The sequence below is a fragment of the Caloenas nicobarica genome, chromosome 19 (assembly GCF_036013445.1).
Source record: "Caloenas nicobarica isolate bCalNic1 chromosome 19, bCalNic1.hap1, whole genome shotgun sequence".
Taxonomy (NCBI): Eukaryota; Metazoa; Chordata; class Aves; order Columbiformes; family Columbidae; genus Caloenas; species Caloenas nicobarica.
The window spans coordinates 2026590-2049023 of NC_088263.1; the positions used below are offsets into that span (position 1 = coordinate 2026590).

Genomic DNA, 22434 nt, shown 5'->3' on the forward strand with positions numbered 1-22434 from the left:
CACTCCTCTGCTCTGGGCTGGGCTCTTGCATGGGCCACAGCCCCCAGGGGCCCCTGCCCACTGTGGGGTCCCCCCCAAGTGACAGCCCCCCCGCAGCGTTCCTGCTCTGGCATGGGACTCTTCCCAAAAGTGTGTCCCAGTGATGTCCCTTCCCCTGTGCCTCCTCTGTGCCGTTTCTGCAAACACGCCTCTTTAACATTTCTCCTGTTTTCTAAAGCCTACAGTCGGGCTGGAAACCTGCCACTGGGCAGAGAGGAATTAAATGATTCACCCAGATGGAGCTGGCAGAGCCAGGCGTTACCCTGAGCCCTCACCCCAGCAGGCACAGGGTGGGTGTACCCTCCAGGAGAGGAAAACTGCCATAAAATGCAAAGAACAGACACAGTTTGAGCCAGCAATTTGCCCTATGGCCAAGAAGGCCAATGGTACCTGGGGTGCATTAAGAAAAGTGTGAGCAGCGGGTCAAGGGAGGTTCCTCCTCCCCCTCTGCTCTGCCCTGGTGAGGCCCCATCTGGAGTTCTGTACCCAGTTCTGGGCTCCCCAGTTTAAGAAGGACAAGGAATTAATGGAGACAGTCCAGCGGAGGGACACAAAGATGCTGAGGGGTCTGGAGCATCTTTCTGATGAGGAGACACTGAGAGAGCTGGGACTGTTCAGCTGGAGAAGAGAAGCTGAGAGGGATCTGATCAATGTGATCAATATCTCAGGGTGGGTGTCAGAGGATGGACCAGACTCTGTTCAGTCGTGCCCAACGCCAGGGTGAGGGGCAACGGGCACAGACTCAAACACAGGAGGGTCCATCTGAACAGGAGGAGAAACTTCTTTGCTGGGAGGTGCCAGAGCCTGGACCAGGCTGCCCAGAGCGGCTGTGGAGTCTCCTGCTCTGAGACATTCAAACCCGCCTGGACCGACCTGTGTGATCTGCTCTGTGACCCTGTGTGAGCAGGGGCTGGGCTGGGGGATCTGCAGAGGCCCTGCAACCCAACCAGGCTGGGAGTCTGTGAAGGCAGCTCTTGTCTGACCACCACGGTACATGAGCCAGCAACCCCGTCTGGGCTTCCTTCCCCCCACAAATGTACTGTATAGTGTATATACAGTCACTGTACATACAGTGGTATATTCAGCCCCTCAGCGAGTGCAACGTTTCACTCACTGGACAAGTGAGATGCTCTGGTGTGCCACAGCAAAAACGGGATAGAGGGGCTCTGTGAAGTTCTCCCTGTGGGAGAAGAGGATGGCGCAGGAATCGGGGTCGTAAAAAAGCACCTCCCCTCCCGCAAAGTCAACCAGCACCCCGATCTCGGCCGGAGCCTTGATCAGCTCCACCGCCCGCGGCTGCCCGGCGTGCAGGAACCTGAACTCCTTGTCGTAGCGCGAGAAGACCCAGGAGGCAGCGTTGAAGCCCAGGCGGCCTTCGTTGGCAGAGCCCTTCCTGGGCAGGGAGCTGTAGCAAACCCCCAGCTTGTAGGCGCAGCTCTGCTCCACGCTGACCTTCCACGCGCAGACGCCCGAGCGGAAAGCCAGAGTGGCCAAAGCGTTGGGCCAGTGGTCAAACCGCTCAGGGCAGTCCAAGTTCACCTTTCCTTTCTTGGGGCTGAAGGTCAGGGTTTTCTTGTCTTCTGACAGGCTGAGGTGAGGGCTGACGGTTTTCTCATCAATGTGAATCTCCTGGGAGCCTGCAAGAAAAGCCACGTGATAAGCACCGACTGGGTGGCACCACCTGAACCATCCGAACAAGTCACGGCCATTGGAAATACAATCATACCTGCCATTTCCTCGCATATTGCTCCTGGGGACACATCTGCTTGCACGGGGTGACATGGGGCTGGGGGCTCCCTGCAGCCAGCCCTCCCCAGCCAGGGCCAGAACAACGCGGAGACTCAAAGCCCAGGCTTCCCAGACACCTCTGCATCCTCGCACAAGTCCCGCAGAGTCAGAGGAGACGCTGCTCATCTCACTCTGAGCCTGGCCCGAATCTCCACAAAACAGAACTCAGCAGGTTCAGTTCATCCCGCCTTTGGGAAAGACCCAAATCTGAGCCCTGTCCCTTCCCACCCCCACTGTGGGCCAGCAGGACTTGACTTCTCCCCCAGCCCGAGTCAAGAGCCTGCGCAAGGACGGGGCTGTTTGCAGAAAAACCTGTAAAGCCGGTAATACAGGAACGAGGAGGAACACGGAGGCCTGGCAGGGGAGATCTCTTTCCTCCTATGAAGTCATTAATCAGCCCACCCTGAGTGGCTGGGAGCAGCACAGGAAGGTGGCACCACGCATGAGAGATGAGCACAGTCAGGACTCAATTTGGTTTTGCTGTGAATTAAGGGGCTGCCCAGTTGCTTTTGTGCTGCAACGCAAACCCCGTGAGCTGCAGCCGGGGCGAGAGCCGGGCTGGCCGGGGGACCCTCGCTCGCTGTGGGTCGGCTCCTCATCAGCCCCGTGGGCTGCAGGACCCAGCACCCAACACCCAGAGCAGTGCAAGTGCTGAAAAACCGCACGAGCGTTCCCTTCGCTCTGTAAATTCTCTAAGCAAAGAGACAAACGAGGCTGATGGCAGTTGACTCACCTGCTCCCAGGGTGACGGGGTTTCTACCTGCGGGTGCCTCTCCCTGCCCTGCCTTCCCCCACCCTCCCCTCGTTCATTTTGGGTCTTAAACTGACACGGAAACGAGGCTGGAGCAGGTGAGTCACTTAATCTGGCAGCCCTGTTGCCAGCTCTACCATATCAACCCTACTCTGGCCATTGACCCACCACGCTCTGCTCGGCACCCAGTGCCTGGCAGGATGAGGCCCTTAAAGAGTCACAGAATCCCAGCCTGGTTGGGTTGCAGGGCCTCTGTAGATCCCCCAGCCCAAACCCTGCTCACGCAGGGTCACAGAGCAGATCACACAGGTCGGGCCAGGTGGGTTTGAATGTCTCAGAGCAGGAGACTCCACAGCCGCTCTGGGCAGCCTGGTCCAGGCTCTGGCACCTCCCAGCAAAGAAGTTTCTCCTCCTGTTCAGATGGACCCTCCTGTGTTTCAGTCTATGCCCGTTGCCCCTCACCCTGGCGTTGGGCACCACTGAACAGAGTCTGGTCCATCCTCTTGATGCTCACCCTGAGATATTGGTCAGCATTGATCAGATCCCTCTCAGCTTCTCTTCTCCAGCTGAACAGCCCCAGCTCTCTCAGTCTCCCCTCATCACAAAGATGCTCCAGACCCCTCAGCATCTTTGTGTCCCTCCACTGGACTCTCTCCATTAATTCCTTGTCCTTCTTAAACTGGGGAGCACAGAACTGGACGCAGAACTGCAGATGCAGAGCAGGGCAGAATAGAAGGAGAGGATAAACCTCCCTCAACCTGCTGGTCACACTCTTCCTCATGCACCCCAGGTACCATTTGCCTTCACACCATGACACTGCAGCCTGAGCGGGGTCAGCCCAGAGCCCAACCTGCCCCAGCACCTACACAGACCCTGGCCAGCACCCCTCCGCCAGCACCCCTCCGCCAGCACCCCTCCGGCCAGCACCCCTCCAGCCAGCACCCCTCCGGCCAGCACCCCTCCGGCCAGCACCCCTCCGGCCAGCACCCGCCTGCAGCAGCGCTGGCTGATGGGTTCCAAGGGTGTCACCTGCCCTGGAGCTCCCTGGCAGGAGAAAACTGAGGCTGAAATCTCAGTTTGCACAACGTGGAAGTGCCACATGCGCTTGCACGTTAGCTGGAAGCTCTTGTGGGCAACAGCGAGCAGAGAGAGGAGCTGAAGACACCTTCCCCTTCCAGCTGAAGCAGACAGCCCCGTTCTTTGATGATTGATTTCACTGAGCAGCAACCAAACGCTTTGCAGCGTGCCTGCCCTCTGTGCCGTGCCCTCCGCAGGTCTCCAGAGCTGTGCTCACCCACGCTGCCTATTTGTAGGTTGACTTTCCAGGAAGCCAAATGCTGCTATGAATTCATAGAAAATGGAGCAGTACGAGACTTTGTCTTCCTCTGACATTAAACCTCATATTGTGCAACAGCCATCTAACCCAGGTATGAGGCTGCATTCTGGTGTTCATATACAGGGAGCAACCATGCAAGGAAATACCACCCTGGTGACACCCATATAGCTTCCTTGTGGAATCGTGATTCCATGGGTGCACCTGAGGGAGGGGAAGCGCTGGCCGAGTAATTCAAATCAGGAAATTTTCCCACACAGACAAGTGTTTTGTAATTATTAAATCTGCCCTCTGGATATTCCCATATATTCTGATGAACAATTCCACCGGGAATTCATCCCACCCCCAAATCTATTTTTTCTGTGTACAGAACCCGTCAGAGTGGTCTTGCCACTTCCAAGAGACGAGGGATGCTGAGCAGGTAAGTTAACATAGTTAACAGCTCTGTTAATTATGTATATGCTACCTGCATCACATTTTACTACTTCCAAAAATGCCAAATTCCCATTTCCAAACTCACACATCTGAAGTTAAAATCCTCATAGCCAGATTTAGGCACCGAGGTGGAATCCAGACCCAGCCTGGTCCCTGGGGCAGAAGGTCACCATGAAGCAGCCCAACGTCCCAGCCAGCTGGGACAGCTTCAGCGTGTGCCACCTCTGCGGAGGGTCTTGCGTGGGGCCTCCAGCCAGCACCTGCCCCCCCCAGCACTGACAGGGGTGGCCACAAACCGAGAGCCCCCCCAGAACGGTGCCAGGAGATCGACATCACCTCCCAGTGTAAGGAAGAAGCTGCCAACCCCAAACGTAAGCGATACAGAAGCCTGGATGCCAAGTGAAGACATCAAAAGGATCGTGTTTATTTTTGGGAGTGAAATGGAGGTTCTTTTGCCTGCTGCTTTCCAAGTTTTTGAGAGGCTACAGGGCAAGAGGATTGACCAGACTCTGTTCAGTGGTGCCCAACGCCAGGGTGAGGGGCAACGGGCACAGACTGAAACACAGGAGGGTCCATCTGAACACGAGGAGAAACTTCTTTGCTGGGAGGTGCCAGAGCCTGGACCAGGCTGCCCAGAGATATTGTGGAGTCTCCTTCTCTGAGACATTCAAACCCGCCTGGCCCGACCTGTGTGATCTGCTCTGTGACCCTGCGTGAGCAGGGCTGGGCTGGGGGATCTGCAGAGGGCCCTGCAACCCAACCAGGCTGGGAGTCTGTGAAACCATCAAGACCAGGAATTCACTGCTTTCAAGCAGTTTGGGAGGAGGGACCACCAAGTGAAATATAACATTCGTGTGTCTTAACAAAAGCTAGGACCACTGCAGTTAATATTAAATCTCTACGGCTGGGTCCTGGGTGAGACACAGTGAGATGAATACAGATATGGCAGGAATCCTCAGCAAGCAACAAGGACGTGTTAAACGTAGCCACAGAAAAAGACAAAAACCCAAACCAGAGTGTAATGAATGCACCAACAGACCCATTACTAGGACTGAACACCCTAGACACCGGTGCTATTGGGAAAGGAATCCATAAGTGAACCATGTCACAACAAAGAGAATTAAAGAAAGGTTTCCTGCATGAATATCTGCTGAGAACCTGCTCGACTTTGACAACGTACAACTGCAGGGGTCTGTGTGACTGCCAGCACTCAAAGACTCAAAACACAGGGAAATTCATCACAAAAGGAGAGCAACACCAGAGCTTGCAGTAGAAGAAACAAATGATGGTGTTGGCTGGTACACACAGGTTCTCAGGCTAATACCGGAAAACACAAGAGCAATAAAAGCCAGAAGCGCACACCTTGGAGAGGGACCTGGAACAGGGAACACCTGTGAACTGCTCATCGGCATCAAGAGTGAGATGAGCAAAAATCAAATGTCAATGCAAAAGCTTTGGGAAGATGACCCCAGGGATTTTTCACAAGGTGGCACACAGGACAAAGGTTTTCAAATTGTGAAGGATAGTGCCACCTTTGAGAGACAAAAACTACATTTGAAACACTCTAATGACGGCCTGTAAGCAAGAATAAAAGCAAACATTTCACAACCAGCAATTCAAGCAGATCAGAGCCGGAAAAAAACCATCTCTCCCTGCTCAACAGAGCCGACATCAACCTGGTAACACCCTCCCCAGAACACGTCACTGCCTGATAAACGCCTCTGGTGCAACCTCAGCTGTACAGCAGGAGCTGAACCAGATGACAAACGTCCCCAACAAACCACCTGCTTGTGCACAGCCACAATCTCAGCTTATGATCAGAAAACTCCTGCATCTACTCCCTTCTCATTCCAGCACACCAGAGCACTGTACAGATGCCACATGGGCAGTTCATCCGCTTTTAAAATCACCATCAGGCCAATGCTAAACACAGAGAGGAGGAATTTCTGAGACAGGGATTCCTGCAGCAGCATCAGCTTCGCTGCTGTCACCAAGTGACCCAGGAAACAACAAATGAAACCAAAGGAGGTTAAGCAACAGAGCTGATAAAAGACCCAGTCTGCTCAAACTCCATTTCTGCTCCAAGCCACAACCAGCTGCTTCGAGCTCCTGTTCCCCACTCCCAGAAAACCTCCTACAGCCGCCGCTGCCCCCCTGGCTTGGGGCTCCACGCAACTAGCAGGGGCTGGGACAGCAGAGGGGACAGGACACGCCAGGTCCGGGGCAGGACACGGCACTGCGATGTTTTGACGCAGCATCAGGGTGTTTCTTTGGGCACAACACGAAGAAGCATGCAGGAATCCCCAGAGAGCGCGAGGCCTGGGCGAGACACCGACCTGCCATGCAGCACAGAACAGCAGAGGCCCACAGCCGGTGCAGCAGCGGACTCTGAACGCACGTCTGGTTAAAGTTTAACTTCAGGGACTCCTGCGGCTCCAAGATTCCCTCCGCCAGCTCCGTCCTAGCAAAGGAAAACAAGAGTTATTTTGAAATACAATGATTTATTGACCAGTGCGGGAAGGTGTTTATAAAGATCGCCAGGAGGTACGGCAGAAAAATGAGCTGGAGTGGTTGCAAGAGGAGCAGTGGCTGCGGAGAAACTGCAGCGGAGGTTTCTAGACAAGCTCTTGTCCTAAGTGATACTTTCGGTTGGCTTTGATTCCAGCCCCTTCTGAAAGGACTTTCAGTGTTTTAAAATACAATCCCAGCAGCCTGAGCCAACAGCTCAGCAGGCGCAGAGCAAGCACGTCTGGGAGCGATGTCAGGGCACAAGAGGAGCACAATGAACAGGCTGCAGAGAGAGAATCAGATTTCCCTCTTTATCGACAACACCTTGCTGTCTGAGCAAAGCGGTGTGCAGTGGGAGAGCAAGCCAGGACTCAGGGTTTCACAGAGCACAGCGAGGAGACTGAGGATTTGCTGGGTTCCTGTGGCTGCAGCACACACGGCAACTCCTGGCTCTAGGTAACGGCTCTGGTCCTGGCTGCTGGTGATGTGCCGTGGCACATTTCGTACTCGCTACAGGCAGGTTCCAGGAAAACACACTCCTGAAAGTCCTCTGGGCAGCAGAGTCCAGCCAGCACCTTGTAGAGCCACGGAAATAAACGTCTGTAAAAACGCAGCCACCGAGCTGCCTTCTTGAGGAAGGGCAGCCCAACGCGACTGATGGCAACCGTCAGAAATGCCGAAATCTGTGCTCAGTTCTCCCCCTCGTGCAGCCTGCCTGTCTGGGAAGGCAGCGTGGGTGCAGCCTGGGCGCGCTGTCCCTCCGGCGATGCTGTGCCAGCAGCCCCTGGGCACGCAGCACGCCAGATTTCCGGGCGAACCATCCCACCTCCTGCCAACAGGCCAGGGACAGGCTCGTTCCATCTCCCTGGGAGTTTTCCAAGGAGCTGGAGAAGGTCTCCAGCAACCGCCAGCGCATCTGGCAACGCCTCTGGGGAGACATCGCACATGGAGCATCTCTAGGTGCCAGACTGCTTCGTCTTGAGCAGCGCGTGAAGCGGAGACAAGAGGCCACACCGGCATCTTTGTGCTCTGTCTCTGTCCTCCACAAAGCAGCGTGAGAGAGGAAAGAGGGGGTGTCACCTGCTGCTCAAGCAAGGGCATGCTGCTGACAGCGGGAGCCGCGGAGCAGGGTCAGGGGAAGGACCGGGTACTCACCTCTCAAAGATCTCTTGTTCTGCATGCTGGAGACAAGGAGAGAAAGAGTCATCAGAGCTGAAATCCCTGCAGATAAAATCCCAAACACGGGCCAGGGCACAGCAAACCCAGGACCCAGGGAGCACTGTTCTCCTTCCTGACACAGAGAAACCCCCGAGGAGCCAGGGGAACACCCGACATCCATTTTCTTCAGCTGCAGCAGTTTCCACTCCTTGATTCAGAAAATGAGTGGGAATGGCTGTGGGTGATACATCTTCTACATCTGGCTAGGGGTAGTGCCTGCTGCACCAGTGGGACGGGGTGGCTGGGGGACAAACAGGGCCATGGGAGCATCCAGATGGAGCCTGTCACCGCTCTGCTGCACGTGCAAGCAGAGCAAGTACAGCTGGATCATCTGGAGCAAGGGAAACACGTGGGAGAGCTGGGGCAGGTGGAAAGTCTCTGGACCCAAAAAGAACCAGCTCTGACTCTGTACCCTCTGGTAGACTCCGAGCAGTTCGTATCTGGGAGCTCTGACCTGCACCCTGCCTGGCCAGAGTGTGAAAACCCTCCTCCTCCCCACCCCGCTGGGACACACTGTAGGAACATCGTGTGCTTGCAGCAAACAACCCCCAAAGCTTTCAGTAAGGGCTGATGCTGCAGAGGACATAATCAAGGGTTAAATAACCTCGTGATCAGTCCCACCTGTTCCTGTACCTGCTGGCAATGGTGTGTTCTCAAGGCACAGCCCAGTTAACAAAGTGGTAGAAAAACACTTGAGCAGGACTCAAATATGAGCTGCAGGATGCTCTGCGTGCCTTTTTTACCTTCCTGTGACATGACATGTTATCAGCTCCTGATAGAAACAAATACCAACACCAACAATCCAGGGCGGAGAATGTATTTCTCCTATTTCCCCGCCACTATGTGGCAAAAGTAGAAATTGAGGGTCTCGCTGTTTTCTGCCACAGGCATCTGATGGATCTTGCTTTCCAGCCTCTATTCTCTACAGGGAGGCCACAGCCCGCCCAGGTGAGATGCTGGGGCAGGACAGATGCTGCGTTTCCCACCAAAGGAACAACCATCCACCTTCTGCCCATGGGATCGGTTCTGGTTTTCAAGCAGAGCTACTGCCCCCTCTTCACAAAGTTACACGTGGCAAGAGGAGGCTAAGAGCAAGGTGGTGCCAGGCCTACATGCTCGTGTCTAAAACAAGAGGAGTCGCTTGGATAAACCAAGACAATTTAACAGTCAGGAAAGGAACTGAGTGAAGGGAAGCACAGGCTGTTTTCCACAGTAAATATCCCAGAGATATGCCACATAACAGCACAGACTTTCCAGAGCTGGTGCTCCCAAGGGTCATGTTTTGATTAAAACTGGACTAAACGCTAGAAAACTGGTGGCCCAGATGACTGCTATAAAAGCAGCTCTCAACCCACAGCTGTCCTGAGCTGGCAGCTTCAAGCCAAGGGCGACCTGAGCCTGGGTGGTTTGAACCTGACTGCAAGCAAAAGCAGAATCGGGCAGAGGAGACGCTCCAGGAACCACCAAAAAACCATAGGGGCTTGTCAGGACCTGGTGAAAGAGGTTCGTTGAGCTAGACCTGCAAATGTAGTACTGTCCAACTCTGCCTCCTTGCTGTCAGTGCAGCAAGCTGCTGCACACCACATTTAAGTCCCATAACATCCATGACGAAAAGTCTAGGTCACTTCTGGGCTGACTAACTCGTCCCTCGGCACAAGGAGTAGTACTCACCACCAAGGCCTGGTCGTCCAGGTTGGTGATCACGTCCACCAGGTAGGTTCGGAGGGCACCCAGCTTCTGCAAAGCCTCAGCCCAGTGCACCCGCTGGGTCAGGATGCTCTGGTGCGCCCGCTCCTCCTCCGCGTGCACCTTCTCCAGCAACCGCTGCTCCTCATTTTCGCACGCGTTCCCCACGAAGAGCAGCCTCTGGATCACCAGCTCCCGCGCCGCGTTGGCTGCGTTCTGCCAGAGCAAGGAGAGAGAAGAAACATCAGCCTCGCTTCAACCCCAGTGAGAGCACCAACCACTTCTGCCAGCTTTCTGTGGGCTCAGCTGCTAAGATTACCCTGCTAATTGAGCCCAAGCCATGGTAATCATCATGATGCAAGCAGAGATAAATGGGAGAACCAGTGTCAAATCTGCCTACTGCCTCCTGGCCTAGCCCTGGTACTTATGTGACAACCTGCGAGGGACCAGAGTCCCATTCCTCAGCAGATCTTCCAGGGTTCGCTATGGGCAAGAAACAGCCACCACGAGGACTGTGTGTTGTCCTCAGTGGCAGGGGAGGCACAAATAAAATCAGGAATCAGTATGACACTGGTCCTAGCGGGATGTTTGATGGCTGTACGCTAACACCAAGAAATTCATTGTTTGTGTACATTTTTAGGTAGATGAAGCAGGAATCGTAAGCACACCCTGGTGCTGCACAAGCTGTGGGGTGGGAGGGAGACAACCCCTGCACAGTGACGAGCTCCACAAGGGCTCAGCACGCACGGGAGCAAGTGGAGCCAGCTCCGCTCTGCGCTGGGAGAGGGGACAGGGACATACCAGGACACCCTGGTCCTTGGCGGGCAGCACCGCGTCCAGGTGCCGAGCGATGGCCGCGCTCTGCAGCTGGAGCCGCTCGCACCGGTCCACGATCTTGTTCTGGAACACAGACGGCGGCCCCGAGCCCCCCGCTCAGCTCAGCGAGACCCCACTGGACCCCCACCCAGCCTCACAGCACCCGGAGACCTCCCGCAGTACCCAGAGAGAGCCCCGTCCCCAGCGGGGACCCCTCACACAGCCCCACACCCCAACAGGGACCCCACACAGCCCCCCAGCCAGCCAGGACCCCCCCAGAGAGCCCCCACCCCCACGGGGGACCACTCCTGTGGCCCCACACCCCACCAGGAGCCCCACATGACCCCACACCCTGCCAGGTTCCCTAGAGAGAGCCCCCAGCCCCACGGGGGACCCCTCGCACAGCCCCACACCCCACCAGCGCCCCCACGCCCTGCCGGGTTCCCCACGGAGAGACTCCCTCCCCACGGGGCACCCCTCGCAAGGCTCCACACCCCACCAGAACCCCCCCCCACCCAGCCAGGAGCCCCACAGCCAGCCCCCACCCCCACGGGGAACCCCTTGCGTGGCTCCACACCCCACCAGGAGACCCCCAAAGAACCCACCTCCCCGCGGGGACCCCTCACACATCCCCCGACCACCCCAGACCCACACGTGGTCCCTCTCTGCCCCGGCCCCCCCGCCGCAGGCAGCCCCGCACCCCCGGCGGGCAGCGGGGAACGACCCCGGCCCGGGGAGGCGGCGGCGGCGCCCCCGGGGCAGGTTCCCGGTCCCCCGGTCCCGGCTCACCCGCAGATCCGCCGCCCGCTCCGGCAGCGGCCGCCCCCCGCCCCGCTGGGCCATGCTGCGCCCCGGCACCTGCCGCGGGGGCGGCGGCGGCCCCGCCCGCCCTGCTCAGCGCTCCGCCCCGCGCCGGCAGCCGGGCGGGACGCGGCGGGACGGGCGGCGGCGCCGGCGGGGGCCGCGGTGAGTGCGCGGCGGGGGCGGCTCCGCACGGCGGGTGCCCGGGGCGGGGCGGGGTGCCCCGTAACCTCGCCGTGGGGCTGCCCCAGCTCTAGGGACCCACGTTGTCCCCATGTCCTTCCAGGGGCTGCCCTACAGCCTTCCCAGGGGCTGCCCCAGCTATAGGGACACATATTGTCCCCATGTCCGTCCCAGGGGCTGCCCCAGCTATAGGGATCCATATTGCCCCCATGTCCTTCCCAAGGGCTGCCCTACAGCCTTCCTAGGGGGTTGCCCCAGCTATAGGGATCCATATTGCCCCCATGTCCTTCCCAGGGGCTGCCCTACAGCCTTCCCAGGGGTTGCCCCAGCTATAGGGACACACATTGTCCCCATGTCCTTTCAGGGGTTGCTTCAGCTATAGGGACACATATTGTCCCCATGTCCTTCCAGGGGTTGCCCCAGCTATAGGGACACATATTGTCCCCATGTCCTTCCAGGGGCTGCCCTACAGCCTTCCTAGGGGGTTGCCCCAGCTATAGGGACACATATTGCCCCCATGTCCGTCCCAGGGGCTGCCCTGGCTATAGGGACCTGCAAGGCACCCGTGCTGCACCACATCCCACTTGTGGGGTTCCCCCCATCTACAGGTACCCGGGATGCACCCAGGGGGCACCCCCGGCTATAGGGACCCACATCATTGCCATGAGGTCACCCCAGGCTATAAGGGACCCTGTGTCCCTGTGTCCTCCCCAAAGATGGTTAGACACCCCTTTTCTAAGGGATGTTCAACACCCCACGACAATGAGGAGAGGGCTCTGCTATGGTTGATGCGCTGCTGCTGTGGATATTGTCGTTTCTTTATTCCAGGGTATGGATTTCACTGTGGTGCCTGCACAGGCTTAGGCAGCAGCGTGGGTTATTTTTTAAAAACAATTTGGTAAAACAGTGTGTCTGATTTCTGTTCAGCAGTGCATTTGAGGGGAAGGGAGGACAGGGGATCCTGCAGTGTGACATTCAGTCTTCGGGAGGTGCAGCTCTGCGTGGATCGGTCGCTGCAGGATCCCTGTGTTATTACAGAGCCCCAGTTCATGATAAATCTGTGCAGGGAAACCTGCCAGGTAGTAAAACCTCAGATGAACATCCTGCCCAAGCAACTACTGTTCTTGTTCACCATTCAGAAAAATCTACTCTTTTTTCCAGTGGGCACGAGGCAGGAGAACGTGGTTGGACACAAGAAACACCTCCCGTGGTCGCCAGCCGCTCTCTGCTTGATCCGGCTCGGCTTGAGCTGACATGCAGGTAGGGGCGGTTGCACATGTACATTAACCACATAAGTGGGGAAACTAATTACTGGTTGGGAAACAGAGTAATCATTGTAATTAAAAAAATCAGAATTTATGCCTTAATTTTTTCGTAGAATCTTATTTTGCAGGAGAAACAACTTCCAGAGTTCTCCCATTGTCAAAGAAAAATCATGTTTGTTCCTAATGTACTGAAACAGTTTGGCACTTGGCCTGATTGAAGGAAGTAAATTGCTGAACTATCACTGCCCCTCAGCTGTGAGAATTATTGTTCTTCACATCTGTTGAACCTGCAAACTCATGGATGGAACAGGCAGAGATTAACTGGGTATTACTAATTGCTAATTACAAAGGCTGTCAGGGTAAAATTAGAAAGGGAATGTTTTGTAGAAACCCAACCCCTCATAGTGCTTCCAGTATTTGGTTTTCAAGTTTTTGTGGGCAGAGCCTTGAAGCACATTTTTTTGTTGCTGGAACAAGCAGGTGGGGTTTTTTTTTCTGATTTTTATTAACAATGTCCTACTGACCCAGAAGATGGGAATGTTAACATACACTCAGCACAGACTAAATCCAATTAGTGTGTCTTGAGCTAAGAAGAAGCCGATTACTGCATGTGGCAATTCACTGCAATTGAAACTGGTTTGTGGCCGGTCTGTGACCCGTGAGGACAGGAGATGAGATGCTGCTCGTGAGGGCTGCCCGGGGACGGGGCAGGCTGGTCTCAGCATGGACAGCAAGTGGGTTTTTGCTAAAGGTATCTGGGTTAGCAAGATGGTTTTGTCTAACCTGGGCCTGGGGTCTGGGCGCAGGAGCTGCTGTTCCTCAGCCTATGGGCAGACCACGTCAAGCTTTGCGTTAAGTCAGGCTGGTCCGGTGAGGTTAGGCTTGCCTGTGACTGTGGTTATCTCGGTCTAAAGCTGTGGCCCCAACAGCCAGCGGTATGAAGGGGTTTGCTTTGCCAGTCTGGAGACTGGGATCTCTGAGAAATATGGAAGGCAAGAGCAGATACTGTTGTAAGAGGTGTAAGGCACTAGAAGAGTTAGACAGCAGCTCCATCTCTATTGCGGCCTCACCATGCCTGGATGACTTTAAAGCTCAGCTGTAAGGGCCCAGTAACCTCATCTTTGAAGCTGGTTCTGCTCTGAATGAAAAGTTTGACTGGGGAGCTCTAGATGTCATCTAGAATCATAGAATCACAGAACAGTTTGGGTTGAAGGGCCCTCCCCAGCTCCCCCAGTCCCCCCTGCCATGAGCAGGGACATCTGCACCAGCTCAGGTTGCTCAGAGCCCCGTCCAGCCTGGCCTGGGATGTCTCCAGGGATGGTTCAGCCACCACCTCTCTGGCCAACCTGGGCCAGGCTCTCACCACCCTCAGGGCCAACAATTCCTTCCTCATGTCCAGCCTGAATCTCCCTCCTTTAGTTTAAAACCATCACCCCTTGTCCTATCGCAACAGGCCCTGCTGAAAAGTCTGTCCCCATCTTTCTTATCGGCTCCTTTTAAGTATGGAAATGCCACAATAATATCCCATCCTCTGAGGTTTGTTCTCTTATTCTAAATGAAGTTAAGGTGTAGATAACATGTTATCAGTACTTCACCCCATACGTGTAATGAGCAGAAACCCCTCTGCATTCCCAGTAACGCGGTGCCTCCTCCCGCACAGGTCGTGTCCCAGCAGCAGGTGCCCGAGGCGCTGCCGTGATGCTCAGCGCTGCCGGTCGCAGCGGGAGCCGTGCTTGTCAGCAAGGCCATGGGCAAACTGCACAGTAAGATCAGCCTCCACACCGCCAAATACAGGTAAAGCAGCCCCAGGTGATCATGTTGTATGTTAATAAACCAGTTATGAGAGTGAATAGAGAACAGCAAATGAACGGAGAATGTAGCAAGCACGTGGGTTTAGTTCCGTTATTGAATGTATGAATCAGATTTTCATTTTTGACTCTTACATATAAAGTCTGCTCAGCTTCTTGGGGGGACTGAAATCCAAACTATAGCTTGCAGGAGGGGCTGAGTTTGTAAATGTGGCTGGTGGTCATGCTCTGTGATGGCTTCAGGCAGAGCTCTGAAGGCCGACAGCTCCAGGGCAGCTGTTTGGTCCAAATATCCAAACCATCGTCTCTTCAGAGATATCATCACCTGTCATCAGCAAGATGCAACAGTTGGTTCTCTGGCAGCGAGGTGAATGTTCTCTGCCTGGAGATCCGCTGTGAGCCCCGTCCCACCTGGTCCAGGAGATGTGTTTGTCCATTCACAGCTTCTCTTTGACTTTCTAACACATTGTCCTCCAGCCGGGCCGGTGGTGCCACCTCCCAGACCTCGGGCTGTGGGGAATGTCACCCTGGCTTTGCCGTAAAGCACCATGCAGCTCCTGTCACCATCTCTGTGCCTGCCACAGGGCCGATGGCTCCGGGGAAGGGACGGGACCCTTCGGGCAGCTCGGCCCCGTGCACACCGACGGCGTCACCTCTGTGGCTGCTCTCGACCCAGACCTGTGCGTGTCAGGAGGAAGGGACAAGGTGAGGTGCCCCCCGCCACGGGGCACAGAGCACGTCACAGGCGGGAGAATGTATTGACAGGGAGAAAATAAGTTGATGTGGTTTAAATGTGAGCTGTAAACATGTCTGTGAACGGTAAATACTTTGTCAGGTCTTGAATTTAGAAAGAAAAGGTGAGCTTAGGGTGAGGGCACACACTGAAGCACGTTGAATCAAAAAAAGTGTCTCCAGAGCTCACATCACATCAGATGCTTTCACCCAGGCTTGGGATCATAGAATCATAGAATCATTTTGTTTGGAAGAGACCCTCAAAATAATCGAGTCCAATCATAATCTAACTCTGGCACTGCCCCATGTCCCTGAGAACCTCATCTCCGTCTGTCCAACCCCTCCAGGGATGGTGACTCCCCCACTGCCCTGGGCAGCCTGTTCCAATGCCCCACAGCCCTTTGGGGAAGAAATTGTTCCCCAGATCCAACCTCAACCTCCCCTGGCGCAACTTGAGGCCGTTTCCTCTGGTCCTGGCGCTTGTTCCTGGGGAGCAGAGCCCGACCCCCCCTGGCTCCCAGCTCCTTTCAGGCAGGTCAGAGATCAGAAGGTCTCCCCTCAGCTCCTGTTCTCCAGCTGAACCCCCAGCTCCCTCAGCCGCTCCATCACACTTGTGCTCCAGCCCCTCACCAGTCACTGGTGGATCACCGGACTGATCCTTCTCTTTTGTTATCTGACAATGGACGGGCTTTAAAGACAGTTGTATTTGCTGGAAATGGTGTCAGCTCAAAACCAGATCAATCTGCTCCCTCTTCGAGCTTGGACTGTGCAGGGGTCTTGATGTAACGTAACCAAGACCGTGTGTAGTTGTCCCTCCTTCAGCCGCCCTCCCGCTGATCCGTCTCCCGCTCCCCGCAGAGCGTGGCCGTTTGCAGCTGGAGATCCGGGGCTGCGCTGCGGAGGTTCCTCGGGCACGAGCGGGAGGTCACCAAGGTGGGTGACAGTGGATGGGGTGCGCTGGGGTCTGCTGTGTCCCTGCCAGAAACTGGGGAACCGGGAATGGTGGGGCAGCAGTTTGTCACCCACAGGGCTCGCTGTGCTCCGTCAGAAAGAGGGACTGGGGGGTTAGAACGCGTTAGGTTTTTTTCTCAAGGTCCCAGCTGATATTTGCTGTCCAGGGAAGCAGCACGGAGCTGCATCCAGACCAAACAGACTCCAAAAGGCTTGGACGTGTGCTCCTCTTCCCCTCCAAGGGACTGCGTAGCAAAAACTCAGTAAAACCTAGGTCAAGTTTTTGATTCAGAGATGCCATTCATTTTTCTTCAGATCTCATTCCGCTAAACTCGTCATTATTCTATAAATCAGCCATGTCTGGGAATAGCAGCGCTTCAATTTCCCTTCTGGCATCCTGATTACAAAGCCAAACACGCCGCTGGGAGAGCAAACGTGCGGGCGTTGTTGCTGTGTGCACGGCGTGGCCGGGGCCCCTCCGGCTGGGACTGTCCCCATGGGTCCCCTGGGCCGTGGGTATCGGAGGGACGAAGGGGCTTCCTCCATCCCAGCGCTCAAAGCAACCACACACTGCGCTCATCTGGGTTTTGAAGCAAGTTTTTCCCATAAAATGAAAGGTTTCTGAGGACAGGATCCCCCCGGCCGCAGCACGGGCTGCAGCAGTCGCAGTCGGGCTGGCTGGTTCCCCCAGTGCCCCGTGTCGGGGTTTGCCTGTGCCAGGGCCCGGCAGAGCGGGAGCCGCAGCGTGAGCGTTGGGCGATCCAGCAGCTGCACGGCCAGCACGGCCAGTTGGAAGGTCCAGCTCTCCCCAGTCACGTTTCTGCACATCTTGGGCTTTGACATGACACAGGAGTGTTGTGCTCTCCTTGTGCTGGGGAGATGAACTGACCTCTCCTGTCTTATCCCTGCCAGGTCACCTGTGCCCTTGACTCCAACAGAGTCTTCAGCGCATCCCGGGACAAGATGGTGATGATGTGGGAGCTCCGCGGGACTTCAGGGCCAAGGCAGCGCTTCCCAGGACACGACCTGGTTGTTACTGGCCTGGCAGTGAGCCCGGGTGAGGAACAACACGCTCCTGTTCTCCAGAGGTTTCTTGGCGACTTTTCTTGACCTTTATTTCACGTTACCTTGTGGTTGCAGATGTCTCCCAGCTGTGCACGGGTTCACGAGACAACACCGTGTGCAAGTGGGACATTGAGACCGGAGAGTGTCTGGGCAGAGCCGCTATCTCCAGGAATCTGGTAGGAGCTGCTGGTTCCTTGCATCCCATCTTGGTACCTTGTTGCTTACTATTTTGCATGTGAAGCCGTGTAGAGTGAATTTGCCCTGAGCCTGGCGCTGCAAGAAGCCACCGAGGTGCTGCGCAGGTGCCTGTGCGCTCGGCGAGATTAAAGGTTCAGGCTGGTTACTCTGTTCTCCAGGTAACAGCAAATCCCCCAGCACAAAGACCCCAAGAGACACGTGGCAATTAATTAATGCTCTAACTCGGGGCTGAGCAGAGCTGTTAGGAAGCACATTGTGCAGTGTGGGCTGCGTTCCCTCTGTACCGGTGGAGCTGTGCAGGTACCGTCTCTGCTGCCGTGGTACCTCTGTTCCCATGGCTCCGTGTCCTGTTGAGCTGTTGGCACCTCCCTTCCCGCAAATAACCCCCAGTAATCGCACTGGGATTGGACCCGGTAGGGGAGCAGCACTGGTGGGAAGCAGAAAAAACCTTCATCCAGTGTTGCCTGCTCACCACCCAGCATGAGGAGGGAGAGGACGGGAAATCGGGGGCAGACACCGGCTGGGGCTGCAGCAGAGCTGGGCTTCTGATACTCCTTCCCTCTCTGCAGGTGACACATCTGTGCTGGGTTCCTGGGGAGCCTTACGTCATCCAGACCTCCGAGGATAAAACCATCAGGTAAATTCTACATGTGGCCACAGAGATGGGAGTTACAGCCCGGGGCGCAGGGGATTGTGGAAGATGCCCGTGCACAAGGGGCTGTTTCTTTGGTTGTCGTGAGCACCTGGTGTCCTGCACCCTGCTGGGTGGCTGGAAGGCACCGTCCAGCTCAGCTGGGTCTTGGCGCCTGGTCTGGTGCCCGGGGAGGATGGTGTGGGGACACCTATGGCTGTCTGCAGCACTGGGCATCGACTGCAGGTAAAAAGGAGACTTTATAACAAAAGAAAGCTCAGCACAGCTGCTCTGGCTAGAGATTGATCTGGAACAGATAAAGGCGAGGATGTGGTGAGGGCTCTGGGAGCTCCGTGTGCTGGGAGGAGGGAGGGGAATGGCCCTGTGGGGGCATCCTGAACAGGAGCCTGTGAGAAAGATGGGACAGACTTTTGAGCAGGGCCTGTTGTGATAGGACAAGGGGTGATGGTTTTAAACTGAAGGAGGGAGATTCAGGCTGGACATGAGGAAGGAATTGTTGGCCCTGAGGGTGGTGAGAGCCTGGCCCAGGTTGGCCAGAGAGGTGGTGGCTGAACCATCCCTGGAGACATCCCAGGCCAGGCTGGACGGGGCTCTGAGCAACCTGAGCTGGTGCAGATGTCCCTGCTCGTGGCAGGGGGGGCACTGGGGGAGCTGGGAAGGGCCCTGCAACCCAAACTGTTCTGTGATTCTGTGATTCCATGAGGAATGGCAGCAGGGGCAAAGCTGAGGGTGTGTGGGAGGGCACGGGGGGAGCCCATCGCGGCAGTGATGTTGTTTGGGTTCCCCTTCCCCACTCTCGTTGCTTCCAGGGTCTGGGACAGCCGGGAGCTGCGGGTGGCACACACGTTCCCAGCCAAGCAGCACATCCAGACGTGCTGCGACGTGAGCCAGGACGGCCGGTTCTGCCTCAGCAGCAGCAGCGGCTCCAGCGGGGAGGGCGGCGAGGCCACCGTGAGTTCACTGGGCTGCAAGTTCTGCTTTTTCTGTTTTTTCTCCAATGTTCACAGCATACAGCACAGGCCAGATCAGTACTCCAAGGATCTGCTTGCTCCCACCACATTGGCCTTATGCTGGTGTCACCAGGCAGGACTAGAGGTTGGTGTCACGGACTGAAACACAGGAGGGTCCATCTGAACATGAGGAGAAACTTCTTTGCTGGGAGGTGCCAGAGCCTGGACCAGGCTGCCCAGAGATATTGTGGAGTCTCCTGCTCTGAGACATTCAAACCTGCTTGGACCGACCTGTGTGATCTGCTCTGTGACCCTGCGTGAGCAGGGGTTGGGCTGGGGGATCTACAGAGGTCCCTGCAACCCAACCGGGCTGGGATTCTTCCTGCTTCCCCTTTGGTGACTCTTCTGCTCAGAGAATATCTAAGCAGATATTCTTCCTGATGAAAGCACTGGGGTTTTATTTCAACAATGGCATGGCCGAGCATGAGGCTCTGGCAGAAAGGCTGTGAGGGAGCCCTGGCTCGAGGTGTTTCCAAACCAGGGGTTCAGCCCTGCAGGGTCCCAACCCTGCGCGGGAGCATCCAGAGGTCGAGCCCACCCCAACCCAGGGCGAGCAGGGCTGGGGACGGAGCAGCCTGGAGACGTGGTTATCTGCCTGGCAGCTCTAATGATGCAGGAGCATGCTCAAATAGTCACTGACAGTGAAAATCCTTCCGAGTTTCAAGTTGTCCAGGACTGTGAGCATGAGCAGGGGACAAAGGCGAGGAGCTCTTTAACCAAACCATCTTCCTTTCGTTGTAAACCAGCTCCGTGTTGGCAGGTGACCGTAGCAGAACCTGAGCTCTGAACACTGCCCGTTGTCTTGCAGCTGTGGGACCTACGGCAGACGCGGAACCGCGTGTGCGAGTACAAAGGGCATTTCCAGACCACGACCTCGTGCGTCTTCCTGCCCCGGGGCCCAGTGTTCACCCCCGGCGTTGCCACGGCCTCGTGTGACGGCACCGTGAAGGTCTGGGACCGAGACACTGGAGGTAGGGGAGGGTCCTGCCCCGAGTGGGCCTTACCCTGGGGTGACAGAACTGCTTCCTTCGGGTCTGTATCCCAGTGATGATGGGCACGATGAGGCTTGAAACCTCTGGATTTTACCCTAATCCAGCTGTAGGGCAGGGAGGAAATTTGTCCCAGAGTAAACCCAGGGGCTTCTACTTGCCTTCCAGCAAAGGAGGTTTTTTTGGGTGCATAACATCGATGACATGTCCTTCCTAAATTAAAGCAAGCAAGGGTGAGATGGCTTTTAGAGATATATCCAAGTTCAGCAGTGAAAGGACAAATGATAAAAATTGAAAAGACCAGGGGAACGGCCAGCTTTCTGCAGATACGAGCGAGAAGCCATAAAGAACACAAGTTGTGCTGCAGGACAGGGCTGGTCAGCAGCCGCCCGCACTTCGCTCATGCTCTTGCAGGGGAATCACGAGTGTTTCAGGTTCACTCTCCGTGCTGGGGGATGCAGAGACGGCTCAGTCCTCCCCTCAGCACCTCCCAATGCCTTTGGGTGCGGGGCTCCAGGACAGCACGGGTGCAGCTCACCCGTGAGCAGATGGACGAGCGTGGGCAGAGGCAGGAGCTTGGGGTGGTCTCATCTCAGCAAACCCAGTGTCCCCTCTTTCCCCTCCCAGCCTGCCTGGCCACCTCCTGCCCGCCGGGCTCAGGCCCGCTGGCCTCGCTGGCCGCCTGCGGCAGCTCCACGCTGCTCTGCGCCAGCCTCAACTCGGGGATCCACGTGCTGCGGGTGAGCGACTGCGCAGACCCGGCGCTGGAGCAGGTGGCAGCGTTCTGACCGTGGTGACAGAGAGCGCCCTGCGAGGGGACAGCGCCCCAAGAGCTGCCCCGACTGCCAGCACTGTGGGACTCAGTGCCTGCAGAGCAGGGATGTGCAGCCAGCAGGGTGAGGGATTTATTGTTTGTGGCTGCGGGTGGTGGGAAGGCACAAGAGCCGTCTAGAAGACAAATCCTGGGTGCGTTCGAGACCCGTTCTCGCTCCTGACCAAGCCAGGCAGAGCTGTGGGGGCCACGGAGGGAGGGCTGGGCTGGAACTGTCCTCAACCTGAGAAACACCCTGGGGAGCTTGTCCTGGCTGCAAAGCCACCAGGCACAGCCATTCCTTCAGCTGACCCTTCAGAACCAGCCTGAGCACACACAGCTGGGTACTGGCTTAGAGAAGAGACTGCAATTAAACATTTTTCTGTGGTGGTTGAGATTTTTCTCTGTTACTTGCTGGCCTCTCGTCCCAGAGTATTTTCCCTGGGAGTAAATATGAGCCACTGCACTACTTGGGAGGAAGGAGAAAACCCCCAATGCCCTGCTAGAGAAAAGTAACTTGTAAGCACGTTTGTTGTTTGGGTTTTTTTGGTTTTTTTTCTTAAAACACAATCCCCAACTGCACTGCAAATGTCCAGAACAGAATCATGTTCACATTCCCAAAGAATGTGGACAGCAGGGAGAGGAATCAGTCTCTGCTTTTCTCCTGGACGTTTTTATGATAGCAGACAAATCAAACTGTGTTATGAAGTACCTGTAATTTCTCCATTCCTTAGTCAGAGCCAGAGGCCAGTGCATGTTCAAAACATGTTTTGATTTTCCAGAACACAGTTGCAAAACCTCAATTTAAACAACAAATAAGAAAACTCCCAATGGTCTAAGTTAGAACGTGACAATCCTACACTGAAATAGCCACCTTCACATCATCTCAGGTGAGATGCAGCAAAAACTGAACCAGGAGATGCCTGCATGGATTTGAAACACCCAGTTCATGAGACAGCTCGAGGTCATGAGATGGTACATGGAAAAGAAAAATTCCCCTGGCCTTTAACATCCACTGTGAGTCAACACAGAGGGGGCACCAACCTCCACATTCAGAGACAACCTTTGCCGATGCAGGGGAACCTCCCTCGTTTTGATTTCTTTAAATGCGAATGAAGTTTGAAGCCACAGAGTCCGAGCAAAGGCTCCTGGAAAAGGGAAGGTACGAAAGGTGTTAACAGCGCTGAGGTGTTGGGCAGCTACAGACACAGACCAGAGAAAACCTGTGAGCCTGACATAGAGGGGAGGGTGGAGGCAGATGGATCATCTCCAAATGGCAGCACAAAGCAGTATCTGTAGTATAACAAAAAAAGTCCTAAAAAGTGGAAAAACATCACCCAAGATGTGACTCCGAGCCCTGGCAAACACGGATGCTCCAAAACCACCTCAACCCGA

General features: G+C 55.7%; 2 protein-coding genes across 2 annotated transcripts; one reads left to right on the plus strand and one right to left on the minus strand.

Moving 5' to 3' along the window:
* Positions 1-1149: 1149 nt before the first annotated feature.
* On the minus strand, positions 1150-11417 carry BSPRY (B-box and SPRY domain containing). The gene is made up of 6 exons (XM_065648744.1): positions 11364-11417; positions 10560-10658; positions 9744-9974; positions 8010-8035; positions 6683-6807; positions 1150-1676 (listed from the first exon to the last, which is right to left on the minus strand). Exons 1-6 carry the CDS (start codon positions 11415-11417, stop codon positions 1150-1152), a joined length of 1062 nt encoding a protein of 353 aa, XP_065504816.1.
* Positions 11418-14570: 3153 nt separating this feature from the next.
* On the plus strand, positions 14571-21016 carry WDR31 (WD repeat domain 31). Its single transcript, XM_065648646.1, has 9 exons — positions 14571-14617; positions 15216-15336; positions 16222-16296; positions 17227-17371; positions 17455-17555; positions 18147-18214; positions 19039-19180; positions 20048-20210; positions 20856-21016. The coding sequence occupies exons 1-9, from the start codon at positions 14571-14573 to the stop codon at positions 21014-21016; spliced, it is 1023 nt and encodes a 340-aa protein (XP_065504718.1).
* The last annotated feature ends 1418 nt before the right edge of the window (positions 21017-22434 follow it).